Below are 23,843 nucleotides of genomic sequence, written 5' to 3'. Positions count from 1 at the left end.
GAGGTCGCTGCACCTGCCCGGTGGGGCGCGGAGCCCGCAGCCCCCCCTGCCCGGGCGGGGGGGGAACCAGGCCCGGAAGCAAGAGCACCTGTCCCCTCAGGATCCCCCTTTCTCTCGAGGTCTTTCTCCCTCTTTGCGTCCTTTTTTTTTTTGTGTGTAGATGTAGAAAGACGGCTGGAAATTGTGCAATTGGCGTTAACCATTGGACGGAGAGTCCCTAACTTGCTGCCGTGTATTGTAGCGCTTGTCAGAACAATGGCCAGAAAGTATTAAACGAGACGTTATTCAGGAGCTTGTAAATGCGTTTTCAGCACCATCCCCGCCCACAGAAGGCCCCCCAAACTGCCTTTTTGGTTTAAAGGCTTGCAGACTAATGAGATTACATCTGAAATACTTTTCATTTGCAGCATATGAAATTAGAGCACACCTAAGTCTTTTTCGTGTTTAGACTTGTTTTTCTTACTCAAATACACTTCACCTAATAACATTTTAAAGAAGTTGGATTAGGTAACTTTGAAGGGTAATGCCTTCCTGTTTCCTGGACAATATACTCGGGGGGAGTGGGGGCACATTGAATTTATTGTTGGAAGTTTTGTAAGGACTGTTTTCATTATAGGGCGTATAAGAACTTGACTAGCAAGAGCTGACAACCTCCTGTTTCTGTAGGAATAAAGTCCCCCTCCCCCAGCTTCCAATATTTTGAAAGCTGCTTTTCTGGTTACAATTATTATTATCACGTAATTAGGTGACGTATTTGTTGACACTGCTTTGAAATACATTTCAGGTATGTGTCGTTCTGCTAAAGTTTCAGCATGAAAAGTGTCCTTTTAAAATGTCTTTGACTCTCAAAGGGTTTGGTGAATATTTTAAGTACTGTGACAAGCTTATTTAAACTCCCAAGTATGTTGTCACTATGAAAAAAGTATTTAGTTTTGGAAGACCAAATTCCATATTTAACCAAAGCTCATGAATTAAGGGATAAATTTAGACTTGTGTTCACACAGGTGATCCCTAGAAATGTCAGTGGGTGGTTTGCTCAGAGGTCGGGGCTTAGAATATGGCATTTGGGAAAACTGCAGGAAACTGCTGTGCTTGTTTCTTGTGTATGTGGGGTGGGCAGTTTTGGTGGGGGTAGGTTTGTTTGTTTTTCCTGAGGTTGGGTAAAATTGGTGCTTTGGATTAAAAAGTTTAATGTTTTTTACTTAGAAAAGTGTCCTGGCATAGATGAGTAAGTTTAGGTTAATGTTAGTTCTTTGTGGCATAATCTACTGGAGAACTTAGGGTCATCTTTCAGCAAGTTTTAAATATGCTGATCCTGTCTCTGCTAGTTATAAAGTGGTGCTTCAAATAGCTGATATCTTCTGAAAATCACATCTTCCATTTCTCTGCCTAAGCAAGGGCAGTTGGATTAATAGGGATAGAGAAGGCTCACTTCAAAAAAATGGCATTAGCTGTTTAATGAAAGAAACTGTTGTCTAAATCAGACTTCTGTGAATCTACTTTTGCAATAGCAACTTGAATTTTTTGAGGGGAGGTTTTAAAAATTAAAGAGTTTAACTAGATCAAGTGGAATGTATAGATACATATGGTAATTTGAATTCACTCCCTTCCTCAATTATATAAACACTCTTAATTACAAAAGGTTAAGACTTTTTGTTTGTTGTGGTTTTTCCTTATTGTTTTTAGTTGTTGGTTGTTATTTTTGTTTGTTTTGTTTGGGTTTTTTGTTTGTTTTCGTGTTGGTTTTTTGGGGTTTTTTTGTTGCTTGGTTGTTTTTTTGTTTGTTTCTTGTTACAGAGCACAAACTTAGAGTTGAAAAGCTTCTTCATACCCATGGCATCTTTGGTAGAGATGAAAACAAATTATACATGAGTATTGGTCTTCTCTGTATAAGAAAACATGCTAATATGAGGAGAATTTGGCAAGACTAGTATTTCGTAAAGTGACTTTCCTGTTAAGAATGTATTTCCTTTTTAATCTGAAATACCATCACATAATTTTGTAATCCTTTAAAAAAGGGTGCTGGCAGTGTTTGATTGTATTTATCAGGGGTAACAGGAACTGGGGGAGCTGGTGTTCTTCATACTTGGTTGTACTCCTGGTTAGAGGGACAGACCAACAAAAGAATAGTTGGAGCCATAGTTGGAGCTGGAAAAGCAAGTATGGGGATGCATGGGATACATGATAAATAGATTAAACCTCTGGGATGTTACCACCATCTTTGACACCTTGTCTGTGAAAGTTAATAGGTGATGTAGATGTGCAGTGAAAGCAGCTATTAAAGTACGGGAAGTCTTGCTTCTGAAGTCACCCTGAAAAAAAGAAATGATGAGTGGTACAGATACAGTGGTAGGAATGTCCCTCATTCTAAAACACAGAGGGAAAGTTTTTTGGAAAGAGCAGTTTTGCCTCTTCAAAACTTACTGAAACTTCTTTGTAGATTTGCCTGTGAAATTCTTGTTTACAGTCAAAAAGAGACCTGTTCAAAAGGTTTGAAAAAGTGTCCTGAGTTAAATTAGGTGGATTTTTCTCTTTTGTTGACGAGAAACTTGTGACTTGAAATAGAATCCTTAATGCATCATTAGCTGGTAAATATTAAGGAATGAATGTCTCTCAATTTTGTTTGTTTGTATCTTCTGTGCCTTATTTTGTAGTATGTATTATTGACCACTTCTGCAGACAAGGCAGAGTTCAGGAGTGCTTTTGTGATCCAGAATGGCAGTGTTGGTGGTTGTGATTACCCTCCTTCCATAGACTAAACAGATAGTGCCTCAGGACTGAAAATAAGAATTATTACAAAATAGCCATTCCGTAGTCTTTTTCCCCTCTGCTTTTTCCCCGCTCCTATATTTCATTTATTTAATATGACTTTCTCATATTTTGCATTCTCTGATATGTAATTCTTCTGTTTATAGAAAGAACACTCCCCCAACTTGTTTGTGGTTTATGCTGAGACAATGAATGAAAGTACATTGTTTGATACAAATGTGTTCTTAAAACACACTAAAATACAGTAAATCTTGGGCTCAATGGGAATACTTGATTAGTTCAAGCAAAAGGCATCAGTTATTTCTAGGCTGGATCTCTACATACAATGCAAGTGTAGTCAGCACAGAGATAGCAAGTAGTTTATTTGTAGCTTCTGTCAATTAACTACCTTCTATCAAATACCTACTGAGTAGCAGTGTGAAGCTACTTCTTGAAAGATTTGCTGATAATTTTGATGTTTTCCTTACCTTGCATGGAAAACTATATAATGTAAACGAAAAAAAGACATCTAGCTAAGAAGTCAGCATTAATTACTACTAGAAAGACAACTTGGTTTTTAGTCCCTGCTCCTCGAGTAGTTGAGCTGATGTGGACATCTTCACCAGAATGCTGTGGTTCCCTTTGACTTCTCACTGGCTGACGGGATCATGCAAATGACTGTGGATGTGCTTTTTACTAACTTCCTTCTCTGTGTTGTCAAAGAGTTACAGAGTTCTTGAACCAGTGATGAAGCCTCCAAGGCCGTAACACCCTGAAGATGTAGATAAAGCTTCAGGTGTGATGTAGCAGCAGATGCACTTGCTGTTGTGAATTTCAGTTTAATGTAGAATGTGTTACAAGTGCATTATTACTCTTTAAGTAAAGAGGAAGGGTATCACTGCTGCTGTTACTGTTCTCTTGCTTTTGTGTCTGCTCTTTGTAAATCTTTCTGTGATAACTGATGTGCGCCAGAGTGATGGGGACAGAAAGGGTACTACAGATAACATCTATTTCAAAACTGTTGGGTTTTTGTTTTCTTCTCTCAAACCAAGTTAAAACAAGATCATTAAAACATTGCAATAAAACTGTGTTAATAGACTAAGGCACAAATGGCTTTGATGCAATATAGAAATTGACTAGCTACAGACAAATAATACTTTTAAAATAAAATGTAATTTTGTTCATAATTTTTTTTTTCTACCCTGTAAATTCACAGGGGAAAAAATCCACACAAAACAAAAGAGGAAGTGAGGGAGAATGAAACTAGATACACAGCCTACTCTTGTATGCAAATGGAAAATGTTTTCCTCAAATATGTTTCAGTTAAAATAATCTTAGAATTTTACACTTTTAATAATAACAGATTAAAAAAATTTTAGAGAGTTTTGGGTTTTTTTGTGGGTGTTTTTTTAGGTTTTTATTTTCCCCCCGTAAGTTCCATTCTGCTGCTTTAAATAGCATGATTGCTCGAGTGTCCTCTCACAAAGAATAACAGCAGCTGTTAAAGGGATACTGTCAGCATCAAGCTCAGTCTCTCCTTCCCTCTCTGCTCTCTCTTCCTTTTTTTTTTTTATTTTTTTTTTTTTCCCTTTTACGTTCTTAATTTAAAAAAATTATGTTCTGGTACATTTTTAAATAACTCTTAGGGTTGTTTTCTCTTTCCTAGCTAAAGATAATTATCAAGAACCTCTTTGGTAAGTGAGACAGAAAAATACAGAGACATGCAGCTGCATGAAGATTTGAATAAATGTTTCTCATCCATTGAAGTCAGTAAGACTACTAAAAATTATTGTGAATAACACAGAAGTACTGAAATGTAGGGCAGGAAGAGACCTGAAGAGCTCATGTTTTATGTATTCCATCACCTTAAAAAACCACCAAAAAACAAACCACCCACAGATTTTTGTCTAACCTGTTCTTGAAAATGTTTAAGTAACTATACCTTAAAGATACTGATTCACCATGGTTGACAGCAAAAAAGAATATTCTGTCCTATGCACAAAGAATGACTGACAGCCATCCATTCTTCATACATAGAAGAGTAATTTTTCTCATTCTGTCCTTTGTTCTTCTCTTTTTCTTGTGTAGCATAAGCAAACCCAAGTTATTCCTTATTACTTATGAGTGTTAGACCCATGTGCTGTCAAATACATGAAGTAGATGAAGGTGATATAAAAATCTGAAATATAGCTATTAAATATTCAGATAAAATACATCTTCTGTCCTTTTCCCCTTCTTGCAGCTGATGTTATTGCTAAAGCATCTTTCTCTCATTCAGAGGAATCATGTACTCATACAGAAAGGATTATCTGAGCCAGGACCCTCCATTGTCATCAGTCTGAATTTCCATTTTCATTTACAAAATGTTATGGTTCATCTGTCCATCTGCAGTGAACATTGTCATTTGCATCAGTCTAGCTGATGCATGTTTGCCAGCTTGAGTTTGCAGGGAGCCTGCAGGAAAAAATTCAGAAGTGTGAACTGTCTAATGCACTAACCCTGTTACCAGAAATTATTTGAACAGTTCTATCCTTTTAAAATAGGAATGCTGGGCAGTGTAATTTATTTTTTTTTTCAGGAATGAGCCTTCAGCAGAGGTATCTTGTGTAGTGTTGTGAAAGCATGTGCGTCTGCCTTGAATCCGCTATGTTCGACTGATACAAGGCAAAACAAAGCTCAGTGTCATCTTGTGTGTTGCATACTTACCAATATTAGTCTCTTAAGATCTTTAAAGGAAGGCAGATAAGTATTGTCTCAACTAGGGCATAGTGAAAGATTGCTCTGCTGTCTGATCTGATACATATATGTTTTAACATGGTTTTGTGAATAGCGGTAGCATATGCTTAATCTAGAAAGTATTTCAACAGACTGCTGTTTTTCTTATACCTGTCAAAAATTGAAGTAATGAAATAATTGAATAATGAAAGCTTTTCTTTCTTGACTCCAATAAAACAACTAGTAAGCAAGCAATAACAACAATGTAATTTTAGTGTTATTTGGAAATACAGGGAAGGAGGAGAATCAATATTTGCTAATGGAACAAGAGAGAAGAAGAATCTGTAGGAAAAAATAGTTTAATGCTTTTTCTAAGAGCAACGCAAACAGTGAAGGAATAAAAACTATTTAGAGAACTACTTGACATTAATTTTTTACCTCTCCCATCTTTTCATTTGTGAGCTAGGGCACTCAAAATCTGAAACTTATTCAAGTTTCAACATGATTCTGAAATCTTAAGGTTATTTTATGTTTTTGCAGTTTTAGATCCTCCCCTTGCAAATATTTGTGGAAGTGTGGAGGATGTGAGGAGGATACGACATCTGTTAAACTCACTGTGGTTATTCTTATGCATAAGGCTTCTTATGCATGAATATTTGTTTCAAGCACTTCTAGTTCTTGCTGCAGTTACTGTAGTCTGTAGAGGAGTCTCTGAGAGGAGATCTTGGTTTTGCAACAGCAATTTACCACGCCATGGCTAAAAAGTGGTAAATAACTCTTAATTAATTATCTACAAACTGTAGAGGAGTAGCACTGCCTTTGTTTTTTTCTGGCTTGTAAAAGAAGTTTGCTGCTGTATTAATTGTGAGCAAATTGAAAATGTTACAACTCAAACATTTTTTTTTCTCCCCTTTCACCTTTCTTTTCAGTGATTTTTTTGAACGCACCATTCTGTGTAACAGCCTTGTGTGGAGCTGTGCTGTCACAGGTAAACCAGGACTTACATATCAGGAAGCACTGGAATCAGAGAAGAAAGCCAGACAAAATCTTCGAAGTTTTCCAGAGGCGCTCATCATTCCAGTTCTCTACTTGGCCACCCTTACCCATCGCTCCCGACTTCATGAAATCTGTGATGAAATCTTTGCTTATGTCAAGGATCGGTATTTTGTTGGTGAAACAGTGGAAGTAGTTAGAAATAATGGTGCAAGGTAAGTATATTTAAAAATAAGTATGTGTTGCTTTGGTGTGGGTGAGTTTTCTGTGCACTTTTTAAGAACAAAAAGTCAGAATAATGTACTACATCAAACACACCAGAAGTGAGGTGTGATGTTTAAGCTAGTGATACTGTTACTGCACCTCCCTACTTTAATTAAGAGTAGTATTGTATTTCTGGGCTTGGTGTATCTTTTTTTAGCCTAGAAGCAGCTCTGGAAGCAAGACAGCTCTCTTAGGTCTTGGTACTGCAGTTTTTTGGTCTGTGTGGTCAGTCCCCTGGTGTGAGAGCAACGTGTTGTTTGTAGAAGGGGATTTAGTGACAAGCTAGGAGAAGCTTTTGGTAGAGTCCCCCACAGCCTTCTCCTGGAGAAACTGACTCATGGTCTGTGTGGTGGGTGGGGAACTGGCAGATGAACCATACGCAGAGGATGATAGTAAATAGTTCCTCCTCAAACTGGCAACTGGTCACAAGTGAGGTCCTCCAGGGATCAATATTGAGCCCTATGCTGTTTAACATCTTCAGAAGTGACCTGGATGTTTGGATCAGGAGCACCCTAATGAGGTTTGCTGGTGACACCATGATGCATGGAGAGCCCTCTGGAAGGGAAGGCTACCCTCCAGGATGACCTGGACAAGCTGGAGGAGTGGGCTAGCAGGAACCTTATGAAGTTCAACAGGCAGAAGTGTGAAGGTCCTGCATCTGGGAACATATAACCCAGGAGTGCAGTTCAAACTGGGATGCACCTGGCTGGAGAGCAGGCCTGTGGAAAGGGACGTGGGGGTCTTGGTGGATAACACATTCAACGTGAGTGAGCAGTGAGCTGCTGCAGCAAAGAAAGCCAACAGGATGCTGGGCTGAAGCAACAAGGGCATCACCAGCAGAGATAAAGAAGTCATCATCCTGCTCTAGTCGGCACTTGTCAGACCACATCTGGAGTCTTGCATTCAGTTTTGGTCCCTGCTCTACAAAAAGAATGTGGGCAGGCTGGAGAGGGTCCAGAGAAGGGCCACAAGGATGATCAGAGGACTAGAGGACCTGCCATAAGAGGAAAGGCTGAGAAAACTGGGTTCGTTCAGCCTTGAGAAGAGACATCAGAGACACCTTATTACCATGTTCCAGTACTTAAAGGGTGGTTACAAAGGAGATTGAGACTCCCTATTTACAAGTAATTACATGGAAAAGACGAGGGGTAATGGGCACAAGTTTCTCCTGGAAAGACTCTTGATTGGACACAGGAAGTAAATTTTTCACCATGAGGACAGTCAAACATTGGAATAGTCTCCCAAGGGAAGAGATAGATTCCCCTACATTGGACAGATTTAAGTCTCAGCTTGACAGGGTGCTGAGCCACCTCATATAAACTAGAGTAGTACCTAAAAAGGTTGGACCAGATGATCCTTGAGGACCCATCCAACCTGGCATTCCAAGATTTGATGATAAGCTATGAATTAAAAATCCTATGAAATTTTGATGAAATAATAAAAAATGCAATTAATTACGTGGTGTTTTGTGTACTCAGAATGGATGAACTGTTGAAAGCTTGAAATTGATGAAATTTGGATTTTTGCTTTTTAGGTAGCTGCAAAAATTGTGACTGCATTCTCAGAGAAGTTGGGAATGAATCATAAAATGTTTGTAACTGAGATTTAGTGTGATGTTTTTTCTTCCCACTCAGAGTTGGTGTTATGCTTCCTTCTATACTGATGTATATATTGTAAGTGCTTTTATGGTTATCTTAGACTGATTAAAAACTTGGAATAATTTAGACCTTCAGATGCTTTTGTTGTCACATAATTGGTACCTATACTCTCTAGTATAAGTAAGTTGTTCTGCAGCACATAGCTTGAGTCTGTAACATACCTCTGAGAGAGGACTGCAAAGGGACTATCTTTTCTCTAAATGAGTGTGCAGCTTCACTTTAGTGATGTTTAAAATGGGAAAGACTTAAACATGTTCATCTTACAAGTACCAGCAGAACATGTTTTAAAGCCTTTGTGGGTACAGCTGTTGCTGAATTTTTTCTCTTATTTGTTTCTGGGGTTGTTCTGTTTTCCTTTTTTTCAGGAGTAGGGTGCCAGCTTGCCCTGCCGAGTAGAGAGGGCACAACCTATTCATTTCTGTGGGTTGTCTGAGGTCTCAACATGTAATCTGGTGTATATTGTGTGATAGGAGTGGGGTTGTTCAAAATGGTCATTGGAGAAAATAGTTGCTCTGTATAAGTTTTGTTAGTGGCTGATCCAGATCTTATTTAAGGCAAATTTTGTGCTACAAGTCTGTCTTGTTTCTTTGTGCTTTGAAATTATGAATCCTTTTCACTTTTCTTTTTAGACCATTGTAAATCAGTTTTTAAGTTTGCCCTAACAAAATGGTTTCCGCATGCCATGTAAAAAATAGTTCTGTTCAGATAAAGTTGTGATATGATTCCATCTTATGAAGATAGTGCTACCATATATTTTTTTACCAGCCTTTAATTAAATCTTCTTGGTTATTCAGAATTGTGCTGAGATACATATCTAACAATTTTGTTTGTGTTCCGCTTTCACAGATAAATATATTAATAGGCTATAAGCTAGATATCTTAAGCATTTGAGGCGGGCTAGATACCACTAAAATACTGAACTTTCAGATAAAATCTATTTCCATTGAAAATTAACCTTCTAGGGATTGTATGTTTTAAACTACAGAAGTATAAATTTAAGTCTGGTACAATGAAGCATGGAAAATTCACCTTCGCTGATAGAATGTCACTGATACTCTAGACAAGTGCATAGCAGAGAGTTAGTTCAGACCTTACTATTACTAAATCCAGGAAACAGTGCAAATAACATGGTAATGCAGAGGGATTTTTATGTTTAGAGATACATAATTAAAGAACACAAAGTGGGAGGAGGTGAGGAATAGTTATTCTTATGCCAAATTAACAGTTGACTTTGACCTGTATTTTGAAGTACTACATTGGGAATAAATGTACCAACCCATGTTAATTGTAAATAGCAGAGCTGTTGAACAGAGTGATTTTCATATTTGTCCAATGCAGCTAAGTTTTTGTGATCTTCTGTAGCAAAAATGCTCGTAGTTCATCCATAGTGTAATAGCATCCTATGAGATGAGTAGAATTTGGTGTATCATGAAAACCCAGTTGTGTTGTGGTGGTGTAAGCTCTTACACTACATTTATTTATGAAGTTTCTTGCACATGAAATGTCAGCAGGATTGTTTGTTGTCTGAGCTCTGTGCATCATTTAATGACAAGCCTGTCACATAATGAATGTGTAACCAGGGGTTGCTTAAGAAATTAAGTACTGATATTTGATAACTCCTAACATTGCACGTGTAATATTGTTGTAGGATAGATTGCTTTGATGCAGCTTTCTAGATTTTGAACAAGGTAAATACGAGGGAACCCAGACACTAGAAGGGTCAGCACTTTGGCTTAATGTAAATGTTTTTATCTTTATCATACAAAGTAGTCTGTAGTTCTGAAAGCAGTGGACAGGTGATCTAGAAAGAGTAAGAGATCAAGGTCTTTGTCAAGAGGCTAGGTGGAAGATAATTTATTATTATTTTTTTTTTGGAGAGTGGTGGTTCTTGCATCCAACCTGTGTGTTCTGTGTGTTGCAGAACCTGATGCCCCATTGCTTTTTCTGGTCTTATGTCCCTGTCAGGCTCTTCTGGTTTTTAGCCTCTTTTTGTGCTTCTCAGTTTTTAATTTGGCCGCTTCCACCTTGTTGCTGAGGCCTGGCAGCAGGAACTCAGGAGGTCTGGGAGATACTCAGTCTTCCTGTTGTTTTGGTATGTCTGGTGTTTTAACAGCCTTTATCAACCAGAAGGAAAATACAGAGAAAGCCCCTCCAGTCCTTTGATGTGGCTTGTTCAGGCAGTCTCTGAAAGTGATGTGTGCAATTTGGTAATCTAGAAGAAGCAACAAGGAGATAATTATACTTGCTCTTTAACTTTTTCAGATGACATATTGATTAAGTATGGTCAGCTTTTTTTATTTGTATGTGTCCAGCTTTTCTGGCCAAACTGGGGCTGTCTTTTCTCCAAAGTGGCAGCTGTGCTATGCTTTAAAACATGTGGTGCTTGAAATTGATTTTCAGTATCATGGCAACTGAAGGCAGTTACCTGAAAGGTGGAACTCTGTGGTGTGGTGTGTCACTTGAAACAGCCTTGGTGAAGGCCTCCAATCCACCAAATAGAACTTTGTGACCAACTCAGCTGTCAGATCTATTCCTTTCTCCTTGAGGTCAGAAGTGTGATTTTCTTTTAATTATTTTTTTAGTTTGTCAGAAGAAAAACTAGATTTAAAGCACATGTAAACAGCCAGTTGTGATTTATCATCAGTGTTTTGAGACTGGATGCTATCTCAAGAAATAATGGCTGTCTTTATTAGGGTATACAAGTGAGCGGTGCGATAATTAATTAATCTGTAAGCTTGTTCTGACTTGAGCATTGAAGAGTTTTAGGTTGGACAACTCTACTAGCTCGTCAGCTCCCCCTCCCCCATCCTTAAAAATAGCTTGTGTGACGATGCTATCTCTTCCCCACCAAGTGTGGAGGACAAACCATTATTGTCCAACAATTAGTACCAAACTTAATTTAAAAGTCAACTGCCTACTGACTAAAACAGATTGCTTAAAGGTAGTGTGTAAGGAAGAAGAAATAATACGGAATGTGGCAGATAGAAAACAAGGAATATTATTTATTTTCATTTAATTTGACCACTAGATGACACCACTGCAAAAGAATACTTGCCTAATGTCTGCCTTAAGAGAACACAGTGCTTTTAAAACGAGCCTGTTTACAGTAGTAGATGATGCTCTGTGTTAGAGGAATGCTGCATCTCATCATACATTTGATACAGGCCAACATCCTTTTTCTGCTCTGAAGTTTACTGTTGCCAAGCTGTAGAAAACTTAGATAATCACAGAGCTACCTTGTCTGTAAGTAAAACTTTTTTTAACTCAGCAATTGTTTGGCTGGTGTCCCAGTGCTTTAGGGCTGTTCATAGTGGATTAACCACTGCATTAGTCCAATTAAAAGATTTGCATACTGTTTTCATCTCTGTAAGTCTTAACTGGGGCACAGGAACCATGTTGCTGGCCATGACTACACCTAGTTCATATGGATTTGGGATGCTAGAAGATAATCTTTGTAGGAGATAAGGTTATAACTGATTTTCAGCTTTTTCATTCAAACTCATAACAAGGTATTAATTGCTTATATATATATATATGTATAGTCGTCTTCTGTTCACTAGGTTAAGTTAATATAAGAGCACTAGGTAGTAAAAGGAAGAGTGTCTTCCATGTTTAGACTAACAACTTACAGTAAGTTTAAATTATTTTCTAGTCCACCAATAAATTTTCCCTTTTGACATATAGGCTTCAAAGCTGATTGGTTACTGAGGTACTAGAGAGTCAACAGAATCAGAAAGTCGGAGTGTTTTTGTAGTGTTGAGGCTTAAGTAATAAGTTCCTACGCACAAAAAGTTTCCTACTTTGTTTTGAAAGGTAAATTTTAGTTCCAGTAGCAGAGTTAGTGTGGTGCTTATGTCAGCCTAGCTGACAATATTGGAGAGCAGCTTACTTATTCATAGAGCAAGTGTAGTTTGCATTCTTCCAGCTTTGCTGTTTAAGGATCAATCAGCTCCTGGCCTGAAAGAATCATATTTAAGGAATTCACTCTCCACTGCCCTTAAGTCCTTCAGGATATAAATATATTTGTATTTGTTGACAATAAACGTATTTGTATTTGACTAATAAGATAATGATATCTGGGAGAGAACCTGCAACTACTTTTTTTATAGATTGTTGAACAGCTGTTGCAACTATTTTTGGGTGCTGCCAATCTCTGTTAGCACTCATTTCTGTGCACACTCGCTACTTTTATAACTACAAATGTAAAGGTATAGGCTTTGGTTTGTTTGTTGTATACTTTTTTGTTTCTTTTTTAATCAGTACAATACTATGAACTCTGAATGCTGGGCAGTCAAAACAGTGCATAAACTGGTGTATCTGTTAGTGCTGTCCTAAATCCACAGGAGACAGCTGATGCAGCTACTGTGTACATAGGATTCTCTTGTCCTAAGCAAAAACATACTTCTGATTAGTTTCTTTGAAGCATACAGTCTTACCTAGAACTTGACAGATATATGAAGATGCTAAAAGTCAAACCCAGCAGTTCTTACTGTACTCCAGGAAGCCATTATGTGTATAAAACTTGTTTCCTTGTTGTGTGCTTTTGTTTTGTGTGTACATTAAACTGTACCAGTTAGCTTAGTAAAATATATAATTTATTGCTTCAGACCTTGTCTGGTTTTTATCTCTAATTAGTTTCAAATATGTTAAAAAGTGTTAGGACAAGGATATAAGTTACTGTACTTACCTGACATTTACTTCTTAAAAACTTACTAAAAGCTGACAAAACAGAATGAGGCTATAGTTTTTTGATACTTCTTGGTACTTCCTACTGCAGCTTCTTGTATTACTGGCTCTTGGTGTTTTCTGTATTCAGCTATCTTTACGTAGTACTAGAAAAGGTCTGCTTTTTAATTTTTGCATTTGAAAAACTTAGCTTTCATATGAGTGTATTTTAAAAAAGTGAATTCTCTTTTGCTTCTGACTCGCTGGTTATTGTTTTCTTTTTGTTGGCCTCAAAGTATTGCAGTATTTTCCACCACCCCATTTTAAAGAGTTTTCTGCTTTTGTCTGCTTATAGTAAAGCATATAGAGGCACTTTTGTAACTCACCTGCGTCTTCAAGGAATCTTGGGTTTTGAACTGAAACGAGGACATAGCAGAGTGCCAGACTATTATTTATATCACAGTAGTTAGCACCAGCCAGATCAAAAAGCTTTTGTTTAGAATGCGCAGGTGATGCGCAGTAAGAAGTGGTCTCTCACAGCTTCCAACTCCAGCCTTGGTTGGATATAAAGGCCTACTCAGCATTTGGGAAGAACTTATCCAAGTGAAGTGAGAGGCCTGGTAATTGCAGGGTTCAGGTTTCCACTTGACATCCTGTGATAGCTGGTTTTGGCCTGGTTACGTAGCGAACTGCAGCTTCTCTTTTACTTCAGTGTTCTTCTGCTGCTTCAGCAGAGGTAAATGGAGGCAACTGTTTGTCCCACAACTTGTAGTAGCTTGTGTAGGTGCCTTTGAATTGCTGAGGTAAAAGAATGAGAACTGTGGCAAGTAAGTTACACTTCACCTTTGTTCTGAGTTTTCCAGAATCACTCTCTCCTTGGACTACTGGTGAGTTTCAAGTATGTACGAAGTCTTGCCCAACTACCTTGTTACATGTGTGGTTTCCCAAGAACAGACTCTCCAAGTGACCCAGTGTTCATTTGTCTAGATGTTACTCAGTTGGGAAGGATGAACTACTGAAATTACTGAGCTGCTACAGAAATCAGTGTGTCTCAGGGCTTCTAGGGAGGTGTTACTACTTTTCCTTCCTCCTCAGCTTTTTTGCTGTGGCCAGTATTTGCCTCTTGCACATGCTTTGGTTCTCATCAGATTCTTCAGTGAGCAGCTTGAAGTAGCGAATAGGACAGATATATACCTAGCTCTTCACATTGGTTTAGTTTTGGGCTTGTTTGTTTTGTTTTTCTTGTTTTATTAGGAAGGGGAATTCAGTTTAATGGCAATTGGTAAAGGATACTGAGTGCCAGAGCTACAAAAAGCAACCTCCACCGCAAATGTCTGGCAGGGAGAAAGAATAATAAGGGAAGATTTCCTCCTCTTTGCAGTGTTGGCTTGTTAAGTCATCTCTGCATCCCATACAGCAAGCAGCCTGAGGCTGCAGGCGAAGTTTGTTTTTATACCCCAAACAGCCTGCTGCTTCCTTAAGGTTCTTCTGGGAATAACAAGGTTAAGTCCTACCTTAAAGTTATGTGCTAGTTGTGTTAAGATGCTCTTCAAAGCACAGCCCAGAATCAGTTTTAAAGAGAGATACTGATGGAGCTGGGTTTCCAGAGAAACGATGTCCTGTGCTGCAGCCTCCAGTCACTGTCTCTTGCCCACAGAATGCTGGAGTCAGTTACCGTCTTCCACATGTGCAGCTGACCAGCCCTTCCTGAAATTCATGAAAATCAGTGGAAGTTCTCAGTTTCTTTTTCATTTGAGAAGGAGATAGGCACTGGTATTAAAACAAAACAAAACCCCACAAACAACAACAACAACAAACCACACACAAAAAAACCCCACCACCAAAAAACCAACAAGTGCATTGGTGATATTTTCTCTGGATTTCTTTTTAAAAATTTTGGGCTCCTGTGTTGTTCTTTTATTTCTTCAAAAATTAACAAATTTAATCATACAGGCTGAGCACTTCATAGAATCATAGAATCATAGAATCTTAGGGGCTGGAAGGGACCTCGAGAGATCATCTAGTCCAGCCCCCCTGCCAGAGCAGGGTCACCTAGAGTACATCACACAGGAACTCATTCAGGTGGGTTTTGAATGTCTCCAGTGAGGGAGACTCCACAACCTCCCTGGGCAGTCTGTTCCAGTGCTCTGTCACTCTTACAGTAAAAAAAATTTTTCGGATATTCACCTTGAACCTCCTATGCTCCAATTTACACCCATTACCCCTTGTCCTGTCACTGGTCATCACTGAGAAAAGCCTAACTCCGTCCCCCTGACACTCACCCCTTACATATTTGTAAACATTGATGAGGTCACCCCTCAGTCTCCTTTTCTCCAAGCTAAAGAGACCCAGCTCCCTCAGCCTTTCCTCCTAAGGGAGATGTTCCACTTCTTTGAACCTTTTCCATAACCTAAAATGACCTCAAAGAGCTTGGTTTCTAAGCTTAGCAAAAAAATAGAGCTATGAGCATAAAGGGCATCCTTGGGACTGGTCAGAGGACCTGTACTCTGTAGTTGAGAGCAGCCGACAGTAGAGAAAGGGGTACGCGAAACTACTGGGGTACATGATAATCCTTTTGCAGGTTTACTGTTCTAGCTTTTGGCTGTCAGTGTCTGAGCTGGAGTTGCTGGGACTGCTGTTTAAAACTCCACGGTGGCTATTCTCAATTTATCTGGTCCTTTTCTGAATACCTTTGGGATTCATTTAGTGTGGCTGTAAGCTTTTTCACAAGATTTATTGCTATTTGAAGAAAGTGCTTCCTGACTTAGGGGGATGCTGGGGTATGTATTTATTAACTTTTAATATATTTGTCTTTTTGGATTGAGGTACTTCCAGTTCTTATTTTGTGGGAAATAGTGAGTGAGGGCGGTTTGACTTACACATAAACTCTAAAGATCTTAAGGTATTCTCTTTGGGAATATTTCAAATAGCATGCTTCATTTTAGTGTCTGGCTTCAGCTTTCAGCTCTGCTGTTTTATGTGCCTTATGGTATAAAATGAGAGGCATAATAAGTGAGCTTGAGGAATGATTGTTATTGAGAAGAGTAGAGCTTTGTTTGTGCTCGAGAAGCAGAGTGTCTGCCTCTCTTAGCCCAGGGAATTGGCTGCTATTAGCCACAACTTCACGGTAGTACGGCTAAAAGAAGTCTTCATTTGCAGATTAAAACTTCTTTAATGCCAGAAGGAATGGTTGCATCACTTTCTTTAATCCCCTGTCTAACAGTAATCATTAAATTTCATTGGATTATGTTTTTATTGAACCAGATAATGTGTTTCACTTCATTCCTTCTCCAAAGATTTCTGGTAATTACTTGAATGGAGGCATTGTCTATCGACTTGCTTTCTGTGATAGCTTGTTCCATTAGTCATTTTCCCTGTTTAATAATAAAAAGAAAAAAAAGTGGTAGCTGTATTGGGGATTTTGCTACTTACTGTGTACAGAATATATAATTTTCATTCTTCCAGAAGGTGATGTGATACTCTGTAAATTACAGGGCTGGCTGACAGATAAACAGGTAAATTAAATGTTGGTAAAATCCTTAGTGCCTAAGTATTTAAGTCTTTTTGTCCAGAAGGATTGATTTGCGTGTGTGTGTTTCAGCCTCTGTCCTTTGCTGCCATTTGGTAGCGGAGGTTGGGATTTAGCTTTTATGTGGCTGTGTTACTGTGATTGCAAACTCAGTGTTTATTCGCTCCCTCTTGTGGTCTTCAGATAGTAAACAAATTGGAAAAAGTGTTAGTAGCCTTAAGCAATGGTGCTTTTGATTATTTTCTGCTGGAAATTAATTTTAAAGTGGTTTTTTTTTTAAATTAAATTGAACTCTCTAAGGAATTTATTTTGTAGTCTGAAACAGAAATAATTATACTAAGAAGACTTTTCTAGCAGGTGATCTTTATTGGATTTAGAAAAACAGCATAATAATACGCATTCTGTCATGCAGTCAGCTCAATATTATTTATTATGAAGGGGATGCTGTGATGTTCCTAGTATTGGAAAACCAGGGTAGTGTAATGACAGACTTTTTTCCCTTGGTACGAAGCTGGAGTCTGGTGCCGGGCCACACTTTCGTATGCCGTGCTGGACTTGGGCTTAGTTTGTAAACAGCCACTAGGCTCTGTCTCCATTACATACTTGAGTGCTCTTGGGTCTTTGCACAGAGTCTATTTAGAATTAAACAGTTAATTTGCTTTGGCTCCACTCACTAGGAAAACGTGTCTTCCAGTCCCAAACCAGCCAGCTTTGGCAGCAGAGCTGGCTGCATTGGAATGGGAGCGTGCCTGTGGTCAGCGAGTCTGCCGGGCTCGGGCTGCCTCTGCACTCAAGCAGCTCTGCTCTCCCTGTAGGCCATTACGCATTGGTCATGTTGTCATCTTTAGGAACATATAGGGATATTAACAATTAAAAAAATATATTTTATATTTTTTAAAATTACATATCCCCTTGGAGTGTCCTGGAGCGCTCTTCCTGTTGAAGAGAGCTTTGGGGAGGACAGCTACAGGCACAGACTGTATTACTGGTCCTAGCTAAATTCACAAGTGAATGCCACCCAGGAGATGTTACTGTTTTCAACTTCTCTCCCTCTGCATCTTCTATGTCTGCCCTCCTTGGCCCCCATTTTTTTTCTCTTGAGTGTATGCAGATTTTGTACAGTACCGTCTGCTTGCAGAAAGAGTTAAGTATTCTGACAGTTTCCTTTTTACCAGAGTTCAGCTAAAATAGAAGTACACTTAGAATTTGTCATAGATTTGTTTGGGTCTTATTGTTCGTTTGTTTTTAACTTGGGCATGATGCTGTGCTAATTCAAGCCCTGTTCTTAATTTACTCCCCATTTTATTAATTTCAAAGAAGAGTGTTATTCGTCTCCCCCTCCCATGGAGCTTTTAGTAGTAGTAGTAGTACATGACAGCATCCATTGACTGCAATACTAACTTTCATGAAGCAGACAATGCTTTAGGAGATTAAACTAAAAATATATGAACCATAGAATTCTAGATAGGGGTGAAAGTTAGTGGTTAAGAACCAGCTATAATACAGTTACTCAGCATGAAGTGTTGATTAATTATACTTTTTAATATGTAGTTAATTCTGCCTTTTATAGCTGGCATTCATGATGGCAAAGGGATAGACTTGTTTTGTCAATTGTGTGCATGCCAGATGGAGCCTTAATATGTGTCATCAGATAAATGGGCCATTATTAAGATTAGATGCATAATGATCATTTCAGCCTTGTTTATTTAGGTCATCGACAGCAGTAGAAGATCATCTCTTATAAGTAAGAATACTTTGGGATGTGAAAATCTTTTGCTTTTCTTAGTGTGCTTTCAAAATAAATGTAAAAGGTTTGGTGAATAGTTTTGAAGTAACATTAAGTGAACTTTTAGTTAACTTAAGAATGGAAAAAAATAATTACCATCACAATTCTGCCAGTGGCTTGATTTCTTGTATTGAGTAGTGAAGCTGATAACTTAGATGGAACTAGTGAAATTAATATTTTACTTAGTATTTCAGTGCAAAGCTTTTGGGTATTCATTCCCTCATGTAGTAGACAATACAATGTTCAGTTATACAGGTATTCTTAAATTAGCGTCTGCTTTAACTTTAGACTCCTTGCACTAGTGAAAGACTTTGACTGAAATAAATGTGTCTGTTTTATTTCAGGTGTCAGTGTAAGATTTTGGAAGTCATAGCTCCAACCCATCACAATGGAATGGCAAACGGCCATGCCAGCAGCACTGATGGAGACACAATTGTCATCAGCGACAGCGATGACTCAGAAACGCACAATAGCTCTGCACAAAACGGGTAAATGATACTTTTACAGTATAAAGCATTTGGGCTGGGTGGAAATAAGACTAAAGCAGACATGGCAGGGTCTGACCAAAACAAATTGCTTGATCTGTATGGATTGTGATTGTTCAGCCAGCTGAGATGGGAAGCTGAATATTCACAGGTGCCATTTCTGCTGTGTGTTATCCACCAGAGAACTGTACATTGTGAGACATGGAGTACCTACAGAATAATACTGTTAATTTGTTTGAAATGATGGTGTTGCTATTGAGAGACAGTCGATGAGCCATGCATGCCTATCACTAGGCCTCTCTCTGCTGCAGAACCTGTGCTGCTATAGCTTAGAAATGCAGTCATATTTTGCATTTCTACAGTCTGGTGCTACTTAGCATGATGTATTACTTCCATTATGAGGCTCAAAGTTGAGATTGCCTTATATAACAAGAGGACATACACTTATGGGAACTCTGTGAAAAGTCCTTGCAGAGACTTAATGTGTTTGTGTCCAAAATATAAAAATGTACAAAGCTTTCTTCATTGTGCTTGTGTAAGTGTAAATATACACTATTTTATCTCTTGGCTTTGATTATTATTTTACATGTCTTCTCTTAAGGAAACATCTATAGGCTGGAATAGCTTAATAACCGAATAAGAGAGCTTCATGGCTGTAACTGTAGTGTTTAATTTGGACTGTCCCTTTACTGACCAGTGATTGAGCTTACATATGCAGCTTATCCTAGCAGTATAGTGAGAAAAAGATTTTGGAGCTTCACAAGCACACTCCTGATGAAATAAGAGTGTTTGAACTGGACCCCTGTCAGGAATCTAGCAGCATACAGGCTTTATATGAACTGTCATTGACTTGGAGATGTCACATGAATGCAGAAGTCATTCTCATTGATTGCTGCATGAGGACTTAATGCCTTGAATAGCTAGGGTGGATCTTCTCACTTGGCTAAGAAAATAAAACGGGATAAATATTTTTTAAAATTCTCTGCTGTATCTTAAAGGCAATGTCCAAGTTGCCCATGAAGGAGTCCTACGTCTCTGACAAAATAAATGCATTTTCTGTGTTCCACAAGGCATATGGCACTTGAAAGGAGGTTATTCTTGGAATAATACAAGCGTGCACAGGAGCTGACTGTGGGATTGATCCCTTTATATTGCTGTCACTTCCATGCATGCAGAGCTGGTAGTAAGACTGAGTCTTACACTACCAGTCAGTCTGTGGTTCTCTCCAGCCAATTACTTATTTTGACAATGCAGAGAAAGGAGGGAAAGCAGTTTATTTATCTTAGAAAGAGAAATCTTGTGAGAATATACAAATTTTTGAAGCATTGTTCTGTGGCATACCTAGCATTTATGCTACATGCTTAAATTGCAAACCTTTTAAGGCTTTAAAATGCTTTCTGTAAGTTATAAGTGAGTCTTTTTTCTACACAGAGTGTTACAAATGCAGGAGTGTAATAAGACTTCAGTTAGCTTCTGGGTATATGCAAACTTGGAAAGTATTACTTGCTGTACCTGTAAAACCTATCTGAAGGTAGAGCATTGTTGTCAACTTTTGTATACTGACATCTAAGATTATACCCTTACTCATAGCAACTAGAAATCCCACTGAACTGATTGACATAGTTTTGCAGCCCTAGTCCTTCAGGGACTATATTTTTCAGTTTATGGAATAACTTGGATATGGAAAATATGGATATTACTTGCCTTGGGACTAGTGTCAAGTTGGTATGTGCAGAACCACAGTGTCTGCACTCAGATATCCAGGTTTTGAGACCCAGGCTTCGTGCAAAGCTGCAGTGCCGTTAAACAATGGTACAGCAGATGCTTGGTGTGTTTGTGAGAGAGGGGGAGGGGAGCACAGCACAGATTGATGGGCCATCTGCAAATATTTTTCCTAAAGAATCTGTAAGGCTAGAGAATCTTAACTGAAAATAGATGTCATTAGAGATCCCAGCCTTTCTCTGACCCTGCTCCTGCCTGTGTGGGGCAGAAATAGCTGAGTCTTCTGTACAAGTGTTCCTGCTGCCCTTTTTTGTTGTGTTCTGCAGTAAAAGCTGAGGTTGTACAGGGAGAAAGAGGCCAGGATGCTCTCACTCCTGCAGTCCCTCAGAAAAACAAGTTGCTTTGTAAGGCCTGGGTTGCAAAGTAAAAAGTAGCAATCTTCATAGATCTTAAGCCATTGATGCTATGCCCTGGGACCCTCTAATCCTGTAGGATAGTGGTCATCATAGAATAACAGTGTTCATACCCTAAATTGTAGGACTTGGGGGTAAGGGTGAACTCCTGCATTTGCTTTAGCACTCAGCAGCACACTGGAGACTGAGGGACTTGTACTGCCAAATATATCCAATACTAGCTCCAACTTAATTAATGGCATGCCTGCTGCTAGGACTATGGCTAATGTGAACCAGCAACCACATCAGAAATACTAGAAGAAAAATTTCTTCTTGGTTTGCTGTCTGGTTTCTGACAGTAGATTTGGGTGTTTATTGAATTGCTGACCTTTTTTGTTGTGTTCTGCAGTAAAAGCTGAGGTTGTACAGGGAGAAAGAGGCCAGGATGCTCTCACTCCTGCAGTCCCTCAGAAAAACAAGTTGCTTTGTAAGGCCTGGGTTGCAAAGTAAAAAGTAGCAATCTTCATAGATCTTAAGCCATTGATGCTATGCCCTGGGACCCTCTAATCCTGTAGGATAGTGGTCATCATAGAATAACAGTGTTCATACCCTAAATTGTAGGACTTGGGGGTAAGGGTGAACTCCTGCATTTGCTTTAGCACTCAGCAGCACACTGGAGACTGAGGGACTTGTACTGCCAAATATATCCAATACTAGCTCCAACTTAATTAATGGCATGCCTGCTGCTAGGACTATGGCTAATGTGAACCAGCAACCACATCAGAAATACTAGAAGAAAAATTTCTTCTTGGTTTGCTGTCTGGTTTCTGACAGTAGATTTGGGTGTTTATTGAATTTTAATTGAAGTACCGTCTTTATTTTGGGGAAGGGTTAATTATTTCTGCAAATTTTGGGATGCAAGCAGAGGCAATAGGAAATTTTTGGAAATTATTAAAATGTCACCTTAGCATCCAGATTTTTTACCATCTTCAACCTACTTATCTGCCTCTATTTGGGGAAGAAATTATGAATAGGATGTGTTAAAAAGTGCAGTTGTAGCTGCGATATCTTCAGTAGAAAAAATCCTTCCTTATCTTTAATTCTTATTTTTTTCCTTTCTTCCTCTCTCCCTTCCATTCCCTGAATCCAGTAATACTAATGGCAGGTCTTAGTAATTTGTATTGTAAGGAAAGACAAAAGTACTGGATCAGTGACAGCTTAAAATCTTCATCAAAAGGTTCAAAGTCTGAAGTTTGTTGCAAAGTGCTGTTGTCTTGTTCCCAGAGCACTATAACCAGCATGCTGTTATTAGGCTTCAGGTTGCTGTATTTCCGTGTTGAAGTTCTAGTCTGATTCAAAAAAATTGTTGTTATTGCTGGGTGTAGAGTAGCTTGGCAGTGACAGCCTTCAAAGGTGTGCTGAGGTCAGTGCTTCAGTCAGGATCACTATACTGACAGGTAACCTCTATGTAAGGCTTGCACTGTAGCAGAAGGAGACCATAAATGATTGTTATTTATTTAGTATTCTGCAATGGAGCTTTTTCCATTCCCAAACTTAGTCAAAGAGAAGAAGAAAAGCTGTTGTGTATTTTTGGGAAAAAAGAGGACAGCATTAATTTTACATGCATTCCTGATGCTCTAATCATCAGTATTTTTCTGTACAATTTTTTTTAGTTCTGTTAGTACTGCAAGATACAGGTAGCTCGAGCAAGACTTGGACCAGGTGATAGAGATAGTTATGTCTTGGACAAGGTAGCTCTGAGGGAAAAGGTCTCAGAAGTTTCCTGGTAAAGCCATCTTAAGACCATGCTGTCTGAATGTAATACAGCAGGACTGAAAGCAGAAATCTGTATCCAGGTCATGTGGTGAGCCACAGTTATTGAAGGGCAGATGAGATTATCTGTTGGAGGTTCAGAATGGCTATTTTCAGAATGTTGTTGGGGGAGATGTTATTTCTAAATTGATATTTCAGAAAAATATTACACCTGTTTTTTATTAATTTTGAAATGTGATTTGTAGTTACATGGATACTATTTTTATTATTGTAATTTAACTCTGTCTTTTGGACTTCTTCCTCGTAATCTTCTCCATTTTCCTGTCTTCCTGTTACCCTCACAACTGAGAGTATAAAGGAGACAATTTTCTGGGGGATAGGGATGATTCTTTCTTATCTCCTGCTTTGTTCTTCCCTTCGCATCTCCTCTCTCCCTGCTAAGAAATCCAACACCCCTTATACCGTTTCCTGTTCCATACAGTTTCACTGGCTTTGATGCAGATCTAAATCTAGTGGCAAAAAAGTTGGCAGAAGTGAATAGGTCTTCTTTGGTACCATCAGAAGTTACAATCTTACAGCCTGCGCTAAATACGGTTGAGTATTTTCAAGAAGTCCATTGTGTGTATGTATAAATATATGAAACACGTACAATAGAAGACTGATGTTTTGTGATTGTTGCTAACTTCTTAAATTTTTATTATTTTTTCTTTTTTAGGGAAAAGAAAGCCATAATTGATCCTTCTTTGTTCAAATATAAAGTTCAACCTATGAAAAAAGATCTATATGAAACTGTTATTGTTAAAGCATCTCAACTAAGGTAAAAATGAGTATATGAAAATTAAAATTTTACTTTATGTGAGTTGCATAAGTCATTGAAAGATGGTTTTGGTATGAAGTGGCATTTTAAAGTAATATGTTAGAACTATTAATGGGAGGCACTGGACAAAATACTGTGTTTCAGAGGCTTTCTGTAGCAAATGTTCCAAGCTTTACTAGTGTTAACACAGATACCAACTCCTTACAAGTCTCAGTGCTTTCACTGGCACACAGACAAGACCTATGGTTGCTTCGGATACGTTTACCTACTGCTGTCACTGATGGAGTAGGTGAATA

At 38.5% G+C, this 23,843-nt stretch overlaps 1 protein-coding gene across 1 annotated transcript in view; it reads left to right on the top strand.

The window, feature by feature from the left end:
• Nucleotides 1–23,843, top strand: part of BAZ1A (bromodomain adjacent to zinc finger domain, 1A) — a 65,118-nt gene that overhangs the window by 2,340 nt on the left and 38,935 nt on the right. Inside the window, exons 2-5 of the mRNA XM_009993934.1 lie at nt 242–295; nt 6,393–6,671; nt 18,703–18,846; nt 23,446–23,547. Coding sequence (XP_009992236.1) covers nt 242–295; nt 6,393–6,671; nt 18,703–18,846; nt 23,446–23,547 — 579 coding nt within the window. The remainder of the gene's footprint in view (nt 1–241; nt 296–6,392; nt 6,672–18,702; nt 18,847–23,445; nt 23,548–23,843) is intronic.

This window comes from Chaetura pelagica, unplaced genomic scaffold, assembly GCF_000747805.2.
Source record: "Chaetura pelagica isolate M959 unplaced genomic scaffold, ChaPel_1.0 scaffold11, whole genome shotgun sequence".
In the NCBI taxonomy this organism is placed as follows: Eukaryota; Metazoa; Chordata; class Aves; order Apodiformes; family Apodidae; genus Chaetura; species Chaetura pelagica.
This window is presented reverse-complemented; position numbering and strand designations above follow the sequence as displayed.